Here is a 23,021-nt window from a genome sequence, read left to right as displayed (position 1 = left end):
TTGCCCATCTTCCTCTTGAGGAGATGAGCTCTCCATGATTAGGAATGCTCTGGAAAGGCTGGAAGACCCCTTTCGAGGATGCTGGGGGAGTCTTGGCCAAGGGCAGTTGGTCAGGCTGGGTGAACTCCAGGGTCCCTGGCTCCATGGGACTCCCACTCAGCTTGAGCTCCCACAGGCTCTTGGCTTTTGTTCCCTCAATAGGTCTTTGATGCGTTCACCCCAAGGCTTCAGGATTCCAACAAGAAAGTGAACCAGTGGGCCCTGGAGTCCCTTGCCAAGATGATCCCCCTCCTCAAACACAGCGTGCATCCCATGCTGCTCTCCCTCATCACGGTGACTGCAGACAATCTCAACTCAAAGAACTCGGGGATCTGCACCGCTGCGGCTGCTGTGCTGGATGCAATGATGGAGAGCCTGGGTGAGCGTCACGCTCGGGCTGTGGGGCTCTGACTCCCGAGTCACCACATGCACATTCTTTTTTTTTTTTTTTAAAGAGAGAGGAGAGAGAGAGAGAGAGAGAGAGAGAGAGAGAGAGAGAGAGAGAGAGAGAGAGAAAATTTTTAATATTTATTTTTTAGTTCTCGGCGGACACAACATCTTTGTTGGTATGTGGTGCTGAGGATCGAACCCGGGCCCCACGCATGCGAGGCGAGCGCACTACCTCTTGAGCCACATCCCCAGCCCCGACACATGCACATTCTTGCTTGGGAATCATCATAGTGGTGAATGGCCCTGGTTGGTTCTCAGGCCAAGAGCCTCCCCAGAGGCTCTGCAGCCAGGTGTCAGCACCCCAGAGGCACTGAGGCTCTGGCTGGAGCCTTCTCCGTGTCCTATCCACCCAGGCACCAGATGGTTAGAGGTGGAGGAGATGTGGAGATGACTTGGTCTAGCCTCCTTGTAGCCACACAAAGGAAATGACTCCCCCAGGGCCACATGGCACCATGGTGGCTGAGTGCTGGACAAGGCTCGGCTGGGGAGGGTGTGGTGATGGGCAGAGAGGGAGGTTGAGGGGATTGGAATTTGGGTGGAATTTTTGATCCAAGTCTTTTTCCCCTCTCATGGGTTATTAGAAGGTGGTATCTGGTGTATCCAGTATATAGATGGAAGTGCAAGTTTAAAATTTCAGGTGTGCCGAGGAAGTAGGACCCCAGTAGACTTATGTCCAAGCCAGAGAGTAGTGAGTTTTCACAAACAAGTCTCCCTCGGTGCGAGGAAGCTTCTGATCTGAAAATCGCCGTTGTCGGCCTTGCTGCTGTGCGTCCTGACCAGCACAGGGCCATGTTTCGCCTTGGCATTCACTGAACAGCCCACCAGGAGTCTGGAAACGCCTGGCACATTTGTCCCTTCCTGCTCTCCGTGCCCTGGCTGGAGCCCAGCTCCTGGGGCTGGGATAGCAGCTGTGTCCTTGACGGGAACCACCAGGAGGAGTTTCAGTTACAAATCAAAGGCCTAGTGAAGCCCTCCTCTATCTCTTGAGTTCATAAATATTGTCAATTTCCACATTTCATCTCAGAGGGAATTTATGATTTGCTGAGTTTGTTGCTGTAGAACAAACAATATAAATCCAGCTCTAAATTATGGTTTGTTCTCAGCACTGCTCTGGGAAAGTGAGATTGCCGTTGCCAATAACCTAGCTCTTGGTAAATCACCATGGGCCCTGGATTTATTGGGATAACCTGCACCAAGCGGAAGGCACTTTAGCTATTTGAAGAATATGACACCTGAATCATGGGAGAGGAGTTTTAACTCTTCCTCCTTCATGTGTTTCAGTGTCAGCTGTTTGCCCATGGGTTAGTCCCCTTGAGCACAGTGGAGTCTGGAGCTTTGGTTAGTAGAATCTGGGGTCTCCTATGGTGATAAGACTCAGGTCCCCTTTACTCAGGGTCCTTTTTTCTACTTACCTGGATTGGGCACCCTGGAAAATGGGGAGCCTGGAGATGGCCTGTGTGTATCAGTTCATTTTCTGCTGCTATAACAAAATAGCTGAGGCTTTTATAAAGAAAAGAGATTTGTTTAGCTCACAGTTCTGGAAGTTCAAGAGGATGGTATCAGCTTCTACTCAGCTCTGGTGAGGGTCTCATGGAGGACGGGTGGATGGCATCACAGTAGTAAGAGTGCATACAAAAGAGATTATATGGTGAGACAGGAAAACAGAGATGGGGGCTGGGGAGAACCAATCCTGTTCTTTTTGTGACAACCCACTCTCATGGGATCTAACTTCTGAGGGGCAATGCCCTTAGTGACCAAACTATTGTCCACTGGGCCCCACTTCTTAAAGGTTCTGCAACCTCCCAACATTTTCCACACTGAGAGCCAAGTTTCTAAAACATAAACTTTAAGGGGATAAACTATATCCAAATCAGAGCAGTCTGCTTTGTGTTCTGACCACAACTTGAGGCAGAGTTGCCACTACCAGGAAGATGCCTGCGGTTTCCCCTTCCTTCTGGGACAGGGTCTTCTTGGATGTGACTGACAGTTCTCCTTCTGGCCATCAGCTAGAGGCTTCGGCCTGGGCAGGGTGGAGGCAGGCGTGAGGGGGCTGACTTCCTCTCTAATCCTCAGATCAGGGCTCCGGCTGGCATGGAATGGTGTTGGCCTCAAAGGACTGAATGAGCTAATAAATTCCTAGCCAGGGCTCCTGTGGATCCTCTGGAGTGAAGTCCCCTGCTTGGCTCTGGGCGACTTGGGGTGGAGTGGCAATGAGCTATCTGGGTCAGAAGGCTCTGCTGGGCTCCACATCCTTTCTGTCCAACCAGAAATGTCAGTTTTGAAAGTGTTCTTCACCATCTGTGGAGCTGATTTCTGTGTGCACGTGGGCCAGAGCCTGAGGGGTTCAGGTGAGTAACAGGGAGAGTTCATCACTGCCGGCGAGGACCCAGGGTAGAATCAAACTGTCGCCTCCAGGAATGGCTCTCATCTGCCTGGAGTGGTCTGAGCCTGGCTCAAAGAGGGAAGGATGGATTCAAGGACCTAAGCTTCCCATTACCCAGGGGGTTGGGTGATAGCAGCAGAGACCCAGGCAGGTGGGGACAGAAGAGAAGGGGCGGATGTCTTCCTCAATCACCCCAGCAGAGCCTGGGGGTTCTAGGGGTTCTTAGGGACCCCTCTGGGAGGCAGCTTGGAGCCCTCTGATGGAGGCATTTTCTCCAAGCTTGCTTCTTCATGCCCTCCCAGGGATCCTAGGGTCCAGACTGGAGACGGACCATGAGATGCCATGATGTTCAAGTGTGAAAAGTCACAAAGCAACAGCTCTGCTCATTACAGGGCCACGGGGATCCAGAACAGTGCCACGTGAGGTCCTGGGCCATCTTCCGACATTAAGAGAATAGAGATGGCATAACCAGATGGGCAGGTGGGCCTTCTTCCAGACCTCTTAAGATCCCCCTGGATCCTGGAGTTCCTGATGAAGAGGACTCATGAGCCAAAGTTGTCTCTCGTAGTTCCTTGGTTTTCCTGAGTGGGGGTGGGGTTGAGGGATGTGTTGGTGGACAGAGCAGGTGGGGATTTCTGCCCCTGTCTTTCTGAGGGGCACTGAGGGAGGAGACACATTGGACAGCTTTTCCCTGACCCTGACCTCTGCCATTTGTCTTTGTCCTGGGGCCTCTCAGGTCTTGAGGCTCTGCGGCACCTTTCTGACTCAGCACCAAAATCTTTGGATTTCTTCTGGGGAGTTCTTCTGGGGATTAAGGATGTTCTTGAGCAGACTGGCCCTGTCTTTGGACTCAGTTACTGGGTTAGTTACAGAAGAAACTTCACTAATGAAAACATCAGGCTGCCAGTGGCTCAGCCTTTCGCAGATGACCTTTGCATTCAGGTTTCTCAGAGCCCAGAGGAGCTCTCTTAAATTAGCCCAACTCCCGGCCAGGGCTGGAGAGAGCAGATAAGCTGGAATAGGGAAGGCTTCAGACCTACTTTCCCTACTTCGCTCTCCCGATTTTAAGCTTATTACCTTATATAAATCATATGACCAACACTGTATTATTAATGGAATTAAAAAATTCATCCATGATGCCTCTCCATCATAGCAACTGCCAAAAAAAAAATAGACCTATCCTGTCTTTCTTGTCTACCTGTGTAAGTTTCCCTAATTACACATCATAATGTAAAGATAATTGTTATTGCTTTTGGTTAGCACTACCTAGTTTCTCCCTGCCTTTATATATAGTGTGTCTAGTTAACTTGAAAATATAAAGCTTGCCTTCACGTGGTAAGAGTGTTACTTATTAATTACAGAGAAAATGGGGGAAAAACACATTTGAAAGGAAAAAAAAAAAAGAAAGCAATTCACTTAGAGTTCGTGTCAGTTCCTAAAAGAAACCATTATTAGTATCTGGTGCTTTTCATTTTAGATGTTTTTCTGTGCATATTTGCAAACTTGCATATCCATTTGAATTTGCATCCTGCTTTAAACAAATCAGAGCATGAACATTTACATATGATTACACATTGGAGTCCCTTTTAGCAGCTCAGTCTTGTGACAGTGTCATAGCTAGCTTGGGTGGATCATTCCAAGTTTTTTCCTGAGATAAACACACCTGGTTTGGGCCGCTCTGGAGAACTGTGGCATTCCTTTACTGAGTTTTTGTTTATTTCAGTTTGATTCCAGATTCTTTTCACTGCCACTGTATACATTGCCATTTTTAAAGAAACACCTTTCTTTCTTTTTCCCTTTGGTACTGAGGACTGATTCCAGGGAAGCTTTGCCTCTGAGCTATATCCCCATTCCTTTTTATTTTTATTTTGAGATGTGGTTTTGCTAAGTCAAGACTGGCCTCAAACTCTCAACCTTCCTGCCTCAGCCTCCTGAGTTGCTGGGATTACAGGTATGTGCCCACTTGCTCAGCTTGTATTTTCTTACTAGGTCTTCTCTGGCTTCCAAGCATCCTCAGGATTATGTAGCTTGATGGCCTCAGAGTTTGACTGAATGGAACAGATGTGAGGCCTCTAGACCTTTATCACATTGTAAAGGAGTGATCCTGAGCCCTTGGGAGGACAAGATCTTTAGCCTATGAGCCAATGGCTATTTTCTCCCCATTGTATGGCTTTTAAAATATTCTCTTTGTTGTAGGATCAGTGTTGGCTTCCTTGTGAGGCAGAAGAGTCTAAGGACACTTGGTCGAGGCTAATGTGGCATCAATTTTAAACTTTCAAGAGTTAGATTCTAGCCTCTTAATTATATTTCTCTACCTTGAAGGTTGCTTGGCTTTCAGAGGATTTTAGAGTAATAAACATAATAATAAGAACAATAGCTGAAGCTTATTAGAGTTATATGCTCTAGGCAAGGTCTCATTTAATCCTTGCAACCAGAAAAGTACTAGGATCATCCCTATTTTATAGATGGGCAAACTGAGGCATAGAAAGAAAAGTGGCTTGTCCAATGTTACACAGCAAAATGTGGAAAACCCAGGATTTAAACTTGGGCAATCAGTACCCAGAGCCCATACCTTTTTCCCACCGTGCTTTATGGCCTCTTATTAAACTTGGGCATGACCCAAAAGGTGAGCCTTTGTTATAAAAGTGACCAGAGAAAGAGCAACTGCTGTGGCATGGTGCTCTACTGTTTCAGCATTGCCCTGTACTCTGCAAGCATTTATCAAGCACCTATTGTGTGCTAGGTGCCTGGGAGCATGGTCTGGTACAGATGTCTGCTGGCTGTGCACGTTCAAGCACTCTCTAAGTGCATGTCTTTCTAGACCTGGGAGGCCATGTCAGAGGCCAGGGGCTAGACCGAGCATTGTAAGAGGTGGATGCACAGGGAGAAGTCCTGCCTCTTTAAATGTGAACTTGTGGTCAATGATGAGGGCAGGTGGAACAAATGGAAGCACCTGGAGGCAATAGTACAGTTGGTGTTGACATAAAGCCTATTCTTACACAATTACGACCTTACCAAGACACCCCGAGACCACTTCTTACTAACTGAAATATTCTAGAAATTGGCATCTTTTTCTCTCCTAGGACAAATCATTTTAAAGACTCTTTGTTGCCTTGTGGATGGAGCTTTGGCAAACAGCAGAGAAACACCTGTGAACACCTCCTTTTTTGCATCCCTCACAGACCTTAGGAAGGGAGCCAGGGAAGCAGGAATTAGCTCTTAGCTAGATTGTGGTCCCATGGGAGAAGCAGAACTATGAGAACACATCTGTGGGGATGCTGGGGCTCCCTGCTCAGCCCTGGAGGAACTGAGAGAAGGTGGGACTGTCTGTAAAGACTGGCCTCAAGCAGGTCTTTAGACTCCGAGCCCACCCCAAGAGAAGTTCGGCTTTGAGATATGGGTTCCTGGCCCCCACGTGCTATGGTTTGAAGGCCTCCTCCAAAGCTCATGTTGACATTGAATGGCCATTGTGAAGGTATTAAAAGGTGGGCCCTTCGAGAGGTGACTAGGCCAGAGGGCTCTGTCCTCATGAATGGATTAATGCTGTCATTACAAGGTTGGGTTATTATGGGGGTGGGTTCCTGATAGAAATGATGCGTTGGCCTCCTTTCTATCGCTGTCACACACACTTATTTGCTCTTCTGCCTTCTGTCATGGGATAATGCAGCACCCAGCCCTTTGCTAGAGGCTGGAACCAGGTTCCTGGACTTCCCAGCCTCTAGGTCCCAGAGCCAAATAAAACTTTTGTTGCTTATAAATTACCCAGTCCTTAGTTTTCTGTTACAGCTGCAGAAAATTGACTAAGACACCAGGGTGTACTTGCTGGGACACTGGGACACCAGCCTCCCACCCACCTTCCTGACAGGTGCAGGCAAGCCGCATCCATAGCCACATCCCAGAAAAAGGCATCTCATTACTTGCCTAAGCTCCTGTTCAATTATGCCGGAACTGCTGTGATTGCAAAATGCCAGGAGCTTTGCATGCTGGGGCCACCATGGCTCACAGTAGAGGCCATGTGGCAATAAAGCAGAATGGTCCAATCTCCCACATTTCTCTGTGAGCACACTTTCTCAGTAAGGGGCCACTTTCCTCACCTTGGTGTATCTGTGAGGAACAAGGGACTTCAAACTAATCATTTGAGAAGCCAAGGAACATCAGTTAGATGCGGGGAGGAATGAGGAGCTTCTAAATTCAGTACACATGAGCTCCTGCCGCAGCTGGCTTTAGAAATACAATCCAAGAGGCCAAGAGCCTTTGTGTCCTAGAGATACCCCACCATGTTTGTATGTGATTTCACAATTAGTGGTTCATCTCTGCCATAAACACTTGCACGATTTTAGTGTCTTTCAAGATACAAAGCAGGGAGGTGCTCAGTGCTAGTACTTCATCCCTGGGTGTGGCTGCTGGGTAGCTGGGTGAACTGTGCCCCTGGGCTGGGTGTGGCGGCTGGACAATTAAAGAAAAGAGGTTCAAAATCCCTCTTTTCCCCAAACCTCCTAAAAGATGGATTAGGACATATGGAAGGTAAACTTCTTTCTCCACCTGAGTTACACTCACTTTGTTGTTAGAATGTATGTTCTTGTAGGGCCTGGGCCTCAGGCTACCTGGGTTTAAAAAGCAAGGAGGAAAACAGTGAGATTAGATAAAATTCATGTTTCCTCAATCTGTAAACCACCTCCTGTGACCTCACCAGAGCTGGCTAGGTCAATCTGCTCCTGATAGGGTGACCAGTCATCCTGGGTCCTTGGATCCATACTGTCACTGCTAGAGCAGGGAGAATGCTGGGCAGACCAAATCCAGCTGGTCACCCTGGCTCCAGACCCCAGACTGTGGTTACATGAGCACAGAGCCTTCTAAGCTGGGTCAGGTTCAAGGTAAGGTCTCTCCTTGTCAAAGGAGCCTCCTGAGGGGGTCAGGGTAGACCGCATTTTACTTCATTCCTAGCTCTGTGCTTATTACATAAAGGATTTCAGCAAGTGTTCAGTGTGGAAATAAATGAGCATCTGGTGTGGGTATGCCCTATTGATTGGACCACAAGTTCAAGTTTCGAGGAGAGCCATGACTTCTAAATTCTAACCCCAACCCTTTACTGACCTTTGTGTGATCATGGCTCAGTGCCTCAGTTTCTCCTATAACTCTATATTTATTTATCCTTCTATCCATGTATGCATCATCTGTTTATCAATAGTCCATCTATCCTCCTTTGCCCCAAAATTCACAGCAATTTTGAGAATCATGAACAATATAAACTAGCTCCATGGGAGTAAATGCAGACATTTGGGAGTCTGCATAACTCTTCAAGGGTATTCCTCTTCCCCAAACACCCAGCATGCATTTACTTTTTAAGTGGCTCTACTGTGACCTGGAAACATTCATTGGGCTTCCCAAAATGCCTTTTCTCCTTGCTGGCTTGTGGGCGCCTGGCACTGTGAATGCCTGGTGCTGTATCAGGCATCACGGCCACTGAGCTCTCCATCTCTTTCAGACCACCTTTGCCTCTTACCAGCGTTTGCCGGGAGGGTGCGCTTCCTGAGTGGCCGCTCAGTCCTGGATATCACAGAACGCCTGTCAGGTGAGACTGCCCTAGGCCACCCAGCCATCTGTTCATCTCTGGATGCTTTTGGGCATGAGGTAACCACAGATTATTTAATTGAATATTTTGTGACAGTCTCCACATTGTCAGAAGATAATCTTTTGTTTGGGGTCAAAATGATGCAGGTATGTACATAACCACATAGTTTTTAAAGAAACTAGTATGCAGTTCTTCCTCTTTGCAAACCAGGCTTCCTCTAGGCCATTGAGTGTCTTTGTGTGAATCAGAAAAAGGGCCCAGCTAGACCCTGCCTGCTGGAGGCATGGTTTGATGCCTCCATCAAACAGTATTATCGTGAGAGTTAAAAAATCTGCCCTTTCTGAGGCCTGGTGAACAGGGCGTGGGCTGGATCTAAGCCTGCTCAGCCCCTGGCTGGGTGCTGGACCCATATCACAGGAGAGTGGGGCCTCAGACTGAATCTCTCTACTGGTTCCAACTGCAACTGAGGAAAGATTGCTCCAACCAATCCTACCTGGGCTTGGAGTCTGTAGGATGAAGTCCCAAGTGATTTCATTCCAGGCCTGGTTCCTGCCTCTGTGGCTTTGAGGTGCAGCACAGAAAGGGCAGGGTCTGTGGGGGTCTGTGGACCCATTTGCCTCCCACTAGTACTCAGCTTAGTTTATTATCTCTTTTATTTGCCAATCCTCCTCTCCACTATGGGAGGGTCCCTCCTCTGGAGGAGGCAGGAGGACTGTCTGTACCTTGGCTCCAGGACCATGGAGATATATCATGCTATGTCCCCATTATATCCTCCAGAGGCTCCTGAACTGTCTTAGGAGACCCTTCAGCATCCTCTGTGGTGGCCTGGCCCTGCTCCCTTCACTGGGTCACCTTGGGCCCATCCCCAGTTACATGCCCTGGGTCATTTAATCTGCACAACAAGCTCTCAAGAAGACAGTTCCCAAAAGTCTCCTTTGGGTAGAGACAAGAAAAATGGAGCTCATAGAGGTTAAACACCCGAGGTCCTTTGGAGAGTCATCCAGGATTTGTCCCCAGGAGGCCCCGCCTTTGCCTCCTGGGTGCCAGCTTGCCACCCTTGTCTCCTCAGGCCCTTGCCTGCCCACTTGAGGCCCCTCTGTGTGGAAAACCAACTTCTTTCTCCTCCTGAGTGATACCCACTTTGTCCTAGCCTCGTCCCCTCTGTTTCTCTTCTCTGTGTGCTTCTCAGGAGTGCATCCATGGAGTATCACAAATCTGCTCCTCCTCCAGGGCCTTGTGGCCTTGGGCACTCAGGGGTACTTGGCACAGGTGGCCTCAGTAAGGATCCTGGTGCCAGTTACTCATCTGGTTTATCCTCTATTCCCTGGTCTTGCCTCTGCTCTCTGGTTCAGTTCACCCTGAGTCGCCGGAGTGACTTCCTACCATGTGTCCAGATGACAGACCTTCCCCAAACAGGTGCAGCAAGTGAGGCAGGGTTGGCGGCAATGGCAGCCACGGAGCAACGCTGTGGGTGCCCTGAGGCAAGAGCAGGGGCATGGAACTAAGACCACCCAGGAGACCAGACCCTTTTCTGTTGCTCAAAATCAGTGTTCTCTGAGGGAAACCCTTACCAGTCCTGTGTAGGTTACTTAGGGGGCACAGGGGTGGGTGAGTAGCCTCACTTTCTCCACTGACTATAATTTTTTCTCATCTATTTCCAAGAGACCTCAAAGGCACAAGTTTCTTCAGAGCTCTTCTGCTAACTTGGTGTTGTCTAGGAACAGAGAAGAAAATTTCCTTTGACACAAAGCATAGACTAAGAATAGCACAGCTTAATGGGAGTAAATCTTTTGCTAATGACTTCAGCTGCTTTTTAAGCTTGAGCGTAATGGGGTTTGCTCCCTCACCATGGCTCGCAGAAGGGCTTCTGTGCCTTTGCAGTTGGAGAGACAGACCCAGGCAGCCAGGTGACTCTGCATCCCTGTACCTGGGGAACGTAGCTCGAGGCAGCTTGTGTGTTGTTAGCAGAGTGTGAACAGAGGAGGTGCATGGGCCTGAGGCAGGAGGGCTGCTGCTCTTTTGGGGTCTGGGTGTCAATGCACCTTGTTGCTCTGAGGGAGGCGTTCTGGGAGAGGAGGGATATGGCAGTAATGCACTTAGGGTAACTTGGCCATAGCCCAAAGGCAGAGACGCCCCTCCTGGAGACCTGGGGTACCTAATGTGCTTTGACATGACTTGCTCTGATGTTGGAGGCCTGGGTGCAGGATCAGCTGGCTGCTGGGTATTCTTGGGCTCAAGAGGTTGAGGGGACTCAGGGCGTTCATCACTGGAAAGGAGGGTCTGTACAGAGCCTGATGGTTTACAAACATGTTCACACGTCATGGACTTCTGCTGGTCTTGTCATGAGGTTTGACCAGATGCTGGGGGCCATGCTGGCCTCGTCCCCTGCTAGCTGTTTTAACTGTGAATAAGTCTTGACTTCTGTCCCTAGCACAGCTTTTCTTTGTTTGTGGGGACTTTCATAGGTGGCATTGTGGATTAATGCAGTTTTAATATTAGGCTCTATTTGTCACCTGTCTACCTAAAGCTGGACACTTGACACATATTTATCAAATTTCTAACAATTTTGAGAACTTGGTTCAGGATTGTTATCCTGACTTTACAAGTGTATAAAAGGCTCAGAAAAGTTGGGTGTCTTCCTCAGGCTCACACGACTAGCAGAGACAGGATTGTAACCAGGGTGCCTGCCTCCCCCACCCCCATACTGCAGAGACCTATCATGGTCATGGACTCTGTGCATGTTTGCCTTTGCATATCCCTTCTTCCATTAAAAAATAAAATGTATATTTCCTAATTGATTGATGTAAATATGAACATAAATCAGGTTGGATATATTCATCTTTGTTTTTTTCTGATGCTAAAATAAACTAAAACATTTTCCTGGGTCCCTAAATGTGCCATGATCCTTGGACATTGTGCATGGGAAATTCAGCCTGCTTGCCCTTTGAATGACAGAATCGGTCTCCCAAGAGAGGGCAGCGGGAGGGGAGAGGGTTCCCCAGCTTATGTGACCCTCCCTCTTTTCTTCCTGACAGTGCTGGTGGCCTCAGTTTATCCCCAAAAGCCTCAGGCTGTGGAGCGGCATGTTCTTCCTGTCCTCTGGTACTTCCTGAACAGCATGACCATGACCGGAAATGGCATCCTGCCTGGGCGTGGTGGGAATGTCCGCATGGTGGTGTGTCAACTGTCTCGGAGCCTCCAGGAGCAAATGGGCTCCCGCCTGCAGGACTTTGCCATTGGGCAGCCAAAGCAAGTCCTTAAAATGCTCCAGGAACTCTTAGACACAGAATCCCCAGGAGGCGGCCACAAGGTCACCAACAGGGAGACGCCACCTGACAGCAAGATGACTGGCAGCTGATGCTGCTTTCAGCTGGATTAAAGATGGGCCTGAAATGGGCCGTTGTTATTTTTTACCTTATTTTATTTTTATGATGGAATAATCTCCTGGTCTACTTTCCCCTTAGAGTCCCAGATGTATACAGTATATTTTGAAGTAGAAATAAAAGAATTTGTTATTTTTCTAAGGTTTTCTTATCTTGCATTTTGTAACCTCAGAGAATTTTCCAATAGGTGGGTTTATGAAACAAAATGAAATACGAAAACAGCAAAATTAGTTGCAGATGAAATTGAGACAAAGAACGAGGATAAAAAAAAAGGGTAGCTGTTATGGTGTGGATATGCGGTGTCCCCTGAAAGCTCATAATAAGATTGTGAAAGCTGTAAACTAATCAGGGGATTAATCCATTTGATGAATTAATCCATTTGATGGATTAATAATTTGAAAGGACTATTGTGCTGGGTGGTGAGTGTGGGCAGGTGGGGTATGGCTGAAAGAGGCGGGTCACTGTGGGCATGCCTCCCTCTTTCTTTCTGCTTCCACCTGTCATGAGCTTCTCTAAACCCTCTGACATGATGTTCTGCTTCATCTTGGGCCCAGAGTGATGGGTTCCACCAACCATAGACTGAATCTCTTGAAACTGAGCCAAAGTAAACATTTCCTCCTCTAAGCTATTCTTGTCAGGTATTTGATCAGTGATGAAAAGCCAACTAACATAGTAGCACAGGTCTACATGCTGTAGGTCATTCATGGGTGGAACCTCTTTGAGCAACCAGACATGAAGACCTCTTAAGACCCAGAGCCCCACAATTTTTCACTTTAATCTGGTCCATTTGTTATTGGTCAAATTAGAGGTAAATGTAACAAGAATCTCCAGGAATCTTGCGCTTCTCTCTGGCAAAATCTTCAGCACAGCATCTATTGATCCTATGGGAACCTTCTGGTAGGATCTGCTTATCTTGTCAAAAGGCAAGGGGAATGTGACATTTGTGTCAAGAAAGCCTTCTATAGACATTGGCAGCATGGCTTGCTCTGTTAAGGACCATAGCTACAAGGTACTTCAGTCTTGAAACTTTGCAAGTAGCAACACTTGGTAGAGCTTGGAGTGCTTTGTATTGTGCTATAAGAACCCAGGGACATAGTGTCTCTGAAACTGGGCCGATGACTGCAGTTGGGCTGAATCACAATGGTGGAGAGGTATGCAGGGCACAGCATGGGCCAGGAAGCAGAGCGAGGTGTCAGTCACAGAGATCCTAGCAGGGGGAGGGGATAGTCTGTTGTGGACTCAGGCTCTGGACATAGAAGGGGTGGCTCTGACTTGGCGGGGCCAGTGGCAGGTTAACAACGTGTGACCAGAAAGAAGTAGAGCTCAGGTCATTACTTCAATCACAAGGGTGGGACACACTGGTAAGGTGAAAGCTGAAGGGGTGACAGCTCAGCAAGTTTTCTGTTGAACCCCACCAGAGGAACTCCTGTCCACTGTCACCTGCGCCCAGGTATGACATCAGTTCCATACCACCTTTTTTTTTCTTCTCTCTCTCTCTCTTTTTTTGGTACTGGGGATGGAACCCAAGGGTGTTTTATTACTGAGCTACATCCCCGTACTTTTTATTTTTTTATTTTGAGACAAGGCTTTGCTAAATTGCTGAGGTTGGTCTTGAACTCACAACCCTGCCTCAGCCTCCCGAGTCACTGGGATTACAGTGGGCGCCACCATGCCCAGCTATTCCATACCACCTTTCTAACTCCTTCCTGGGGTATGTGACCCTGGGAGGCCTTATTGCCAGGCAGAATTCAGAGGGGCCCTCCTTATACCCTGGGGTGAATTGGACACTTGCAAGTCACCCTGGATTCTGGCTTTCAATAGACTGCTAAAGTGTGACTTTGAATAATTTCAATCTCAGTGTGAACTACTTCTCCCCCAATAGTAACCCAGCAGGGGCTTCCCTGATAACCACCTTCCTCTTGATCAATTCTGGCTAAGTTGGGTTCAAGGCCTACTGGACAGGGAACCAACCAAAGGTGCCCAAGAGACTGATTTTAAATGTTTTTAGTCTTAAACAATATAAATGATTGTGTTTGCTTATTGTCTGAGCAAGGTTTTTTTTTTGTTTTTTTTTTGGTTGGGTGACCTGAGTTTTCTGCTTGTCAAGATCTGAGAATAGATCATAATATTTCAGGAATTTTTAGGACTATAAGAACATAGAGTCTGGAAGCGATTTTTTTTTTTTTTAGAGAGAGTGAGAGAGGAGAGAGTGAGAGAGGAGAGAGTGAGAGAGGAGAGAGTGAGAGAGGGAGAGAGAGAGAGAGAGAGAATTTCCCTAATATTTATTCCCTAGTTCTCGGCGGACACAACATCCCCGTTGGCATGTGGTGCTGAGGATCGAACCCGGGCCGCACGCATGCCAGGCGAGCGCGCTACCGCTTGAGCCACATCCCCAGCCCCTCTGGAAGCGATTTTGAAGGCAGAAATTCAGCTCAACCACATTTTCCTGTCTCAGATACAAAACTCCCTATCTCTGGGTTTTATACCCACCTTCAGGTTTGGAGGTATTAAAAACGGTAGAAAAATAAAGAATAAATCTTTGCGCTAGTCTGTTTCCCTAGTAACTTCAGGTTTTAATCTGCTGGCCACACCCCTGGCACAAGGCTTTTAGGCAAGGGCTGGTTGGTTCTGGTATAGCTTGGGCAATTTCAGTCTCAAAAGATTTCCCACATCAGTTCTTGTAAAAGAAAAGAGAGGACAGCACATTAGTAACCTGGGCCCCCGCTTGTGGGCAATACCTGCAAGACCCAAGGGGAAGGCAGCCATGGGGAATGAAGATTGTTCCATGAGCCAAGGTAGGCTGGACCATTCCATTCTCTATTGGCTATGTTTGGGCCAGAAATTCTACTTGGGTAAGATGCTCCTGGGGTGGGAACACAGCCTCTGGCTACGGCAAATCCTCCCCACTTTTCTTCCTCCCCTTCAAGTGAAAGTTTTGAGATTTTATAAAATTTGGCCCTTGCCTTCAGGCCGTGCCTCTTGTTTTCTCTTGTCCAGCTCCTCCCTTCTGGGGTAGTTAAGGGGCAGTTAAAGTGTCTCCTCTGGAGCTGTGCTTCAGAACCACCTCACAAGATAGAGTACCTTGTCTGGGCTCCCCAGGGTTTTTGTTTGTTTTTGTCCTGGGGTAGAACCCAGGGCCTTGTGTCTGCTAGGTGAGTGCTCTACCACTGAACCACATCCCATCCCTCCCTAGGGCCTTTGACTCAGTTGGTCTGTGTTGGGGCCAGGTAGATCCTTCCTCCCTCCCTCCCTCCCTCCCTCCCTCCCTCCCTTCCTTCCTTCCTTCCTTCCTTCCTTCCTTCCTTCCTCTCCCCCTTCTCCTTTTGTTCTTTCTTCTCCTGAGATGATTCTAATCTGTGGCCATATTCAGAAATCACAATGGCTCTGGCCCTGTGGTCCCCAGGCCCACCAGCTCACCTCACCTCACAGTCCTGGAATATCCTGGGGTTAAGGACAGACTGAGGCTAGGAACCGGAGTCAGAGAGGCCTGGGCTTAATTAAGTCCAGGCTCAGTGGCTTGCTAATGTGTGGCTTTGGATCCTTTGTCAAGCTCTCTGATTTTCACTTTTCTTTTCAATCTAGGGCGTGTGTGTGTGCGTGCCTGAGTGTGTGCGTGCGTGTGTGTGTGTGGGTGGGTGGGGGGGGCTGGGTAGTGGTGGTGGCTTAATGACAATACCTTCCTGAACCCAGCAGCTGTGCAGATTAATGAGACAATTCTTTTGACAAGCTCATGGGCACAGGAAGCCCTTGATCAACATTGGTAGTGATGTTTTGGGGGTCACTGCTTTAGGAGCAGGAGGGATCAGTGGCTTGTGGGAGCTCTGCTGACCTTGGTTTTGGAAGAAGAGACAATGTGCTGGAGACTCCTGAGACTCACTGTTCGCCTGCGGGGGCTGGTCTAGAAGAACAGGCCTGTTCTGCCCTCTCCACTAGGAAGTTAGGGCCATGCTCACCTTTGGGGGTTTGTCATTTCTCTGGTTGCCTGACCCTTTTTCCTTGCTTGACAGGCTCTCATGGCTCCTGATGCCATTTCCCACTCTTACTCTGTTACCAAACTCGTTTTGGAAGATTGTCCCACAGATAAACCCATATCCTAGAGATGCCGTGAGTGTTGGGAATTAAGAAAAGCTTTATTTAGTGGTCAAAGAATGAGGTGGGAGCCCCTGCTTGCACATCAACTTCTTGACTCCAGGAGATTGAGGGCCTGTAGAAATGGGATGAGAATCATGAGAGAGAAACAGGCTAATAAAGGGGAAGAAGAAACATGTCTTTTCTGTGAAGATGTAGAGATCCTGGAACTTGGGTGCCACCTCTTTTCACGCTGATCCTGGTCTGGTGTTTCTGGTCATGGTGGCTGGTAAAGATATCTTGAGCCTTTAACAGGGAGAAGTGAGGACAAGCGAGTGTGAGTTAAATTAACCCTAAGTTATAGTTTGGGGCAAAACATTTCTCAGACAATCCATGTGTCTACGTGAGCTGAGTAGAATCTGACACAAAGCTTAAGGCAGCAAAGGAGACAGACGCAATGGGAAGACAGATATGTCAAGTCTTTTCATCTCCTTCCCGCCACCCAGCAAACTTCTTCAGGCACAAAGAAGGGTCAATGTTTGCAGCAAAAGCAAACTTCAGACCCCGGGGAACTATCCCAGGCAACCATTATCATCATAACCCACCGGTCAGAGGTGTGATCTTGAAGCAAAGCTAGTGGGAGTGTAATAATGTAGTGCCCAGTTGTGTGATTTTTAAGTCAACTAAGAGCAAGTGAAGGTAGTGGGTTTATTTAGTCCGTCCCCCCCCCCGCATTCAGTAACACTCTCACTAAGAAGGAAGCCTGGATGCCCTTCTTCCCACCAGGCTGCTCCCTGCCTCCCCTCCTCTAGACTCTTGCAGCTGCAGGCAGAAGGATTTAGAGGACAGCAGAGTGCTTTCTGGCCCAAAGCATTTCCTTTATAACTCAGTGCCACCACTAGGAGAGAAAAGGGGGATGGGGAGGGTAAAGAACATGGCTTGTGTTGTTCTTGGCGGAGGTAGGAAGATGGAGGCCCCTAAAGGGCAGGTGGAGGAAGAACCAGCCTCCTATTGAATGACTGTGGTGTTTGGGGTCTGTCTTTCTTCTTCCATCCTTGAAGGAAGAGATCATTTCTCTCATTTCCTGATGAGGACACTGGGCTCCAGAAAGGTCTAGTAAGCTCCTTAGCCAGGGCACAGGGGCCACCTGGGAATCTTGTTAGAGGGCAGACTCTGATTCACCAGGTTTGGGTGGGGCTTAAGAGTCTGCATTTCCCACAAGCTCCCAGCTGATGTCAATGCTGCAAAGCTGCAGGTCTGGCAGGGACCCCACCTTAGGTGTCAGGCCCTAAGAAGCAGCTAGAAAGTTATCTGTGCTCCTCTCTTGTAGTATGCTCCATGGCTCCAAGAGATTCACTTCCCCCTGGGTCGGTCAGAGCCCTTAGAGAAGACCAACTAAAATCCCCTGGACTCCTGCAGTTAGATAATTCCAGAGTTTTACTCCCATAACTTCCGGGCAGAGAGGGTTTGCTTAGTCATCTCTGATCATGAGAACATGCTGTGGCGTTGGGCTATCCAACCATGGCACTGCTGGGGATAGGATTTGTGCAAAGAAATGAGAGCCAACCAGAAGCTAAAAGCACAGAATTTCCAGAATTTGCTATAGCAAGGGAGTTATCCATGATTACTAGACACTCAGAGGCAGTCAGGGGAGGGCTAAAGACTTGTAGTGGGCAAAAGAGAAGCTTCAGGTGTGCCTTGGCAGGAGGCTGTTGGTATGGGGTGACAATGGCCTGCCACAGCATTGTCTGTAGTACTTGGTAAAGTGCAGAGCCCTGGGCTGTGCTCCAGATGTGCTAGACCAGAATCTCTGACATTGCGACACACTCTCACACACTCTCAGGGTTCAGGACCCCTGCCACAGTCTTAATACTGGGACGGTTAGGTTCCCAGGCTAGCTCACACCTGGAAGTTGGCCACCCTAAGCCAGATTTTTCCAAACATTGTTTATGTAAAGACTTTCTTGGGGGAGGGGAAAGGAGAAGACTAGGGTGGTGCTTGTTAAAAACTCAGATTCTTAGCCTCACTATAGATCTGTCCCTGGGGGGAAGGGCCTGGGAATCTGCAAAGGATCGGACCACTCTCATGGTGGGTCCTAAGATGAAGGAGGTTGGAGGAGGAGCCCTAATTGCCTGATCCCAGCTGGGCTCCTGCAGAATGGGGTGGCATTACCAGCACACCACACCAGGGCTCTCTGGGTGGGTGTTTCTGAGTCAGGGACTGTGCTAGGTCTTCATTCCTGGGGCTTATTCAAGGGGTGGACTGGTTTCCAGTATTCTATCAGCTGGTGTTTTAGTGAAGAAGGTTATAGCATTTGAAGGGTTTGTTTTGTTTTAATCACAGCTTTATAATTACCTCTCCGTGGGTTGACAGCTGCTATTAGCATCACCTTGGGTTCTCCTTGAGAAATTTTACATCCAGAGAGTGAACCAGCACCTCTGGGGCTGGTGTCAGAAGCCATTAACTAAACAATAGCTTTCAAAAGTCACCAGGTTTTTGTAAATACAGCCAATCCTGTCTCCTTCCAAAGGAGAGGAAAAAAAAAAGGTAGATAAATAATTTTCACGAAGGCAATTTGTTTCCCAGGGTCTATATATTTCCTTTCTATCTCATCCGCTGGCTTTCATGGCTTTGGGGCACTGGCAATAAAGTCGGTGCTGTCTCCAGAAGGGGTCTGCAGCTGCTCTTGCAGGAGGATTGTCACCTGGCAGCCACTATGTGGGTTCATGGCAATTAGGAGCAGTTTTTTGAAAAAGTTTTTTTTTCCTTTTTTTCTTAATGCTAGGAGCAATTTTGTATGTGTGTATTGGGGTGGGGTGGAGTGGTTGGGATTTGTAGAGGGGGCTTTTGTTTACAATTCTCTTAGAAATTTCACTTTTCCATCCAAGCTAGTTTAAGATGGTTAGCTAAAATTATAACTGGACAATTTCCAACATGTAAACATTGGGAAAAAATGGAGACCCTCCTCCACCCCCTTGACCAGGAAGGTTTTGATAATCTTTTTCCAGAGCTGCCCTCTGCCTCCTAGAATCATGTAGATGCAGCTTGCATCATGTGTGGTGATAACCGGCTGACCCAGGGCAGAGAGGCCTGTTCTGCACCTGGTGACAGCGAAATATGGCATGAGCTGTCTGCCTCACTTTTTTTTTTTGTTCTTGTCAAAGGTATTGAAAAATACTTTGTTCATAATCTCAAAGGATTTTTTTTTTCAAAAAAATTATGGAAACAGTGTCAATAATTTTATTTTGAAAATGAGTGTTACATACAAAGAAAAAGGTGTCATTATTATTAACTCTAGCCTCATCCCAGCACTCTCTAGCAGACCTGTTCAGAAACCAAAGTAATTGCCAACCATCTATCTGACTGACAGATGATTCTGAGACTCCATGTGGGGATGACCGAGATTCTGAAGCTTAATTTGTTGTTTTTTTTTCCATTTGGGATATTTGACACATGGACTTGTGATTACAAGCAAAATGTTTTAAAGTCTTTTCATTTTGAAAGACATGAAAACCTTCAAAGAAGGAATTCAGTTCTCACTGAGTTTGGCAGCTGTTCTTAACTTTCTCTAAGGACCAAAGTGCTGGTCTGGAATGAGGGGGAAATGATGCTGAGTTCTTAATCAGAATCTCAAAGGGTAGAGATGGGTGGAGCTGCCTACCCCCCCCCCCCCAGGAATCCTTTTGATGGGATCAAAAAATTGTGTTTTTTTCCCCCTGGGGGCAGATCTGTTTGCTATGGGCGGAGATTGGGGGGGGGGGGGAAGAAGAAAACAAAAGCAAAAGGGGCTAATGGGATTTTGAACTCAGTTTCCCAAGATGGCTCAAAAAGGTGCTTTAGAAAAGACTGGTGTGCTCCATGTCTTGCAGGTGGCAGGAGAAAGTGTTATTATCACTGCTGTACAGACGAACAGACAGGACAGAGAGCAGGGTCTTGGAGGTGTCAGGACTCGCCCCTCTGTGTCCTGTCCCAGTGATTAGCTGTAGCTCCCAAGAGTGAGCCTTGCCTTGACCACACCCTCATCTCTTCCTCTTCCTCCTCTAACACTCCTGTCTGGGTGTTTCTTCCCATTGAGGTTTGTCCAGGAGCATTAACTGGGCCCTGCTTATCTGTCATTTTTTTTTAGAGAATTTTTTTTAATATTTATTTTTTAGTTTTTTGGTGGACACAACATCTTTGTTGGTATGTGGTGCTGAGGATTGAACCCGGGCTGCACACATGCCAGGCGAGCGCGCTACCTCTTGAGCCACATCCCCAGCCCTATGCTGTCATTTTTTGTCACTTCAACCAAAACCAGTTGCCGCCTCCTGTGTCAGACATCAAGGGTATCCAGAATGACAGACAGCATTCAGCACCCAGGTGGCCCGATCAGTAGGTGGCCACAGTCACTTGACGAGGGGCCCATAGACCATTGGCGAAGGGACTTTCTGAAATCCATGAGTGTAATCAAGCTGGCAGAGTCCAGGGCCCTCCATAAAATTGAATTACAGGACTGAGTGAATTAACTGTTTGCTCCTCTTCGTGAGCAATGCATCTTTAATTACATTTCATAAAAACGTCTGGATGGATTGATGGAACTTTATTTAAACTTTAGGTAGGCACAGGGAGTAAACGATAGTGCAATATAACATGTTCTGTTAATATAGGTTCAGAACACATTTACTTTATGGCAGTTCAACAGAATCTTTGATGTGGGGCTACTTAAAAATATATTAACTTCCAAAAGATTTCCTTTGGAAGATAGAGTGAGTGCTTGGCAGCTTGTAGGCAGTCAACCAGATGATCAATTGACAAACATGTCAACACTTACAATTCACTGTACTGGCTCCCCTGAGACATGCAAAAACACTGGTTTATTTTAGAAAAAGAATATATTTCTCCAAATCCCTTTCATTCACATTGTAGAATTTATGAGGCAAGTCTTGTCAAACATAAGCTCTTCACAATGAAAGAAAAGTCTCTTTGGTCTGTTTGCCCTGAATTTTCTATCTACATGGATTATTTTAGGTTCTGGATAGGTATGTGACATGAGGAAAGAAAATAGATGCTGCTTATAGTAAACAACGGCACAGACCCAAGCCGCAGAGAGAGGTTATATTTCATCTTGAGGATTGTATTTATACTTGCAAAAAAACTATCACTGTTCTGCCAGAATATTATATTTGCCTCCCTGCCACCCCCATGAATCCTTTTGATGGAATCAGAAAATTGTGTTTTTCTCCTGGGGCAGATCTGTTTGCTAAGTTACTAATGTGTTAGATAAAGGCTGTGCTAAGCACCTCCCTCCTTACAGCTCTGGGGTCCCCGGAGGTATAAAGGAGGAAGGCTGTAACCCCCAGAAAGGAGTTGGCCCAAATAAGGAAACTGGTTTGTGGAGGTTCCTCCTTTATACCCAGTGTTTCTTCTTAGTTTCTTACTCTATGAAGAAAAAAGTATAGGCTAATGAATCCTTGATGGGTTGGGTGCATTGGCTTAATTAATAAGCAAAGAAAAACTGCCTTCCCTTTTCTCTTGAGTGAAGGAAGTGGATTGGTCTAGCAAGGATAAGGTGGAAAGAGAGAGGTAGGGAAGAGTGGCCCAGCTGAGAGGCTGTGGTACTGAGATCATCCCTCACAACCACCAGCACTTTGCTCTCAGAGGCAGAACCATAGACCTGGATTTGTGGAAAGGCCTCGCCTCCAAACTGAGCTGTTGACACAAAACTATTTTGCTGTGGTGGACTTAATTTCTTTAGTACAAATTCTGTTTCACATGGAACTCAAGCTAGGTGAAGTTAGCATGGTGGCCCAAACCCCACATCTTTGTCCCATCTGCTCCTGGGCCAGCTTAGCACTGCTTTACCTTGAACTTTCTCCCCCAGCCCCAGCTCCTTGGCCTTGGCAACCTCGTCTGTCTGTCCTGGGAGCAGCTGCCTTGGAATGCCCATAGCCTTTGTGCTACTGAGCAACACAATGGTAACACCAAGTCATTGTCACTGCTGCCTGGACCTGGTAGTGGCTGGAGCCTCTCATTACATCACACAGAGGGACCTAGGGTAGGAACCTAGCACTGTCCTGGTACATGAAGTTTCTCAGTAAATGAAGAAATCCTCCAGGGGGGTAAGGAAGTGTCACAGGCTGCTCCGTGGTTGACAACAGGAACTGGAAGCTGCTGTCCCCTTGTCTGCTACCTGCAACATGGCAGGGGTGAGTTTTTGCTGCTTACCAGCCTAGGGTGGGAGGGTGACGGCAGGTCTCAGGAGCCTTCTGCCATGCACAGGCATGGAGGGCAGATGTAGTTCACTCTAGATCCCTGCAGGGAGTTCTCTTTGATGTTGATCCCTCTATAATGTGACATTGGCTCCTGGCTGTCCACTTCTATCTCTTACCAATTTGGTGGGGGACACTCAAGCCAGCCTGGACTTGTACCACACAGACTTTTTTTTAAAAAAATGTTTATTTTTTAGTTTTCGGCGGACACAACATCTTTGTTTGTATGTGGTGCTGAGGATCGAACCCGGGCCGCACGCATGCCAGGCGAGTGCACTACCGCTTGAGCCACATCCCCAGCCCCGCACAGAGACTTTTAAGGAGAGAGGTCTGGAGGTCAGGTGGCTCCCCTCCCCTCCCCTTAGGCTGATCTGGCTCCACTTCATATTCTAGTTCCAGAAATTTCACTTTTTATTGTCCCTGTGGTTATACCCCACATTGTACCCCTGTTCATCCACTGTGTCTGTTCAGTCCCTGCAGCTGGATTTCTGCCTTGTTTCTTAAGACCTCCAGGAATCCTGTTCTAACTCTTTGCACAGGGCAGGGCACACTTTCTGACCAGTGTTCTCAGAAGTCACCTACCTGTGGGCCAGGTCTCATGGGCCACCCACACTGCCACCTGCTTGCTCAGCTGGGGTCCAGCTCACCCAGGACCCGCCTTTGTTTTGACCTCCTTTGACTGCCCAATCATTTGGGGACAGTGCCCTGATCCAGAGGAGGCAAATTTCCTTAGCTGGTTTCATTTGCAGGCTCTTACCCCACTCCACCCATTGCCTGCAGCCCAGGCAGTTCCCAGGTGTCTACCCAACCGGAGATGTGGCTCCACTGGTCCAGCTGTGGTTTGAGCATTGCTCTGAGATAAGCGTAGCCACACTAGC

General features: G+C 47.7%; 2 protein-coding genes across 8 annotated transcripts in view; both read left to right on the top strand.

Annotated features, from left to right (window-relative positions):
• Positions 1-11,964, top strand: part of TOGARAM2 (TOG array regulator of axonemal microtubules 2) — a 61,427-nt gene extending 49,463 nt beyond the window's left edge. For 6 of the 7 annotated variants that reach the window (XM_081264822.1, XM_081264819.1, XM_081264824.1 and 3 more), the window contains 3 exons: positions 202-418; positions 8,358-8,444; positions 11,480-11,964. In XM_081264822.1, the coding sequence (XP_081120948.1) occupies positions 202-418; positions 8,358-8,444; positions 11,480-11,802 (627 nt within the window). In that variant the 3' untranslated portion in view covers positions 11,803-11,964. Of the gene's footprint in view, positions 1-201; positions 419-5,955; positions 6,921-8,357; positions 8,445-11,479 lie in introns of those variants that run through there. The other variant, XM_081264825.1, reaches the window with a different exon arrangement.
• The window catches only part of CLIP4 (CAP-Gly domain containing linker protein family member 4), a 121,835-nt gene continuing 102,332 nt past the window's right edge, over positions 3,519-23,021 (top strand). Inside the window, exons 1-2 of the mRNA XM_081264828.1 lie at positions 3,519-4,823; positions 8,358-8,444. The gene's annotated coding sequence lies outside the window, so the exon portion shown is untranslated. The remainder of the gene's footprint in view (positions 4,824-8,357; positions 8,445-23,021) is intronic.

Source organism: Spermophilus citellus (assembly GCF_964194105.1).
Source record: "Spermophilus citellus genome assembly, chromosome: 13".
NCBI lineage: Eukaryota > Metazoa > Chordata > Mammalia > Rodentia > Sciuridae > Spermophilus > Spermophilus citellus.
The sequence above is the reverse complement of the archived record's forward strand: the minus strand, read 5'-3'. Positions and strand labels throughout refer to the sequence as shown.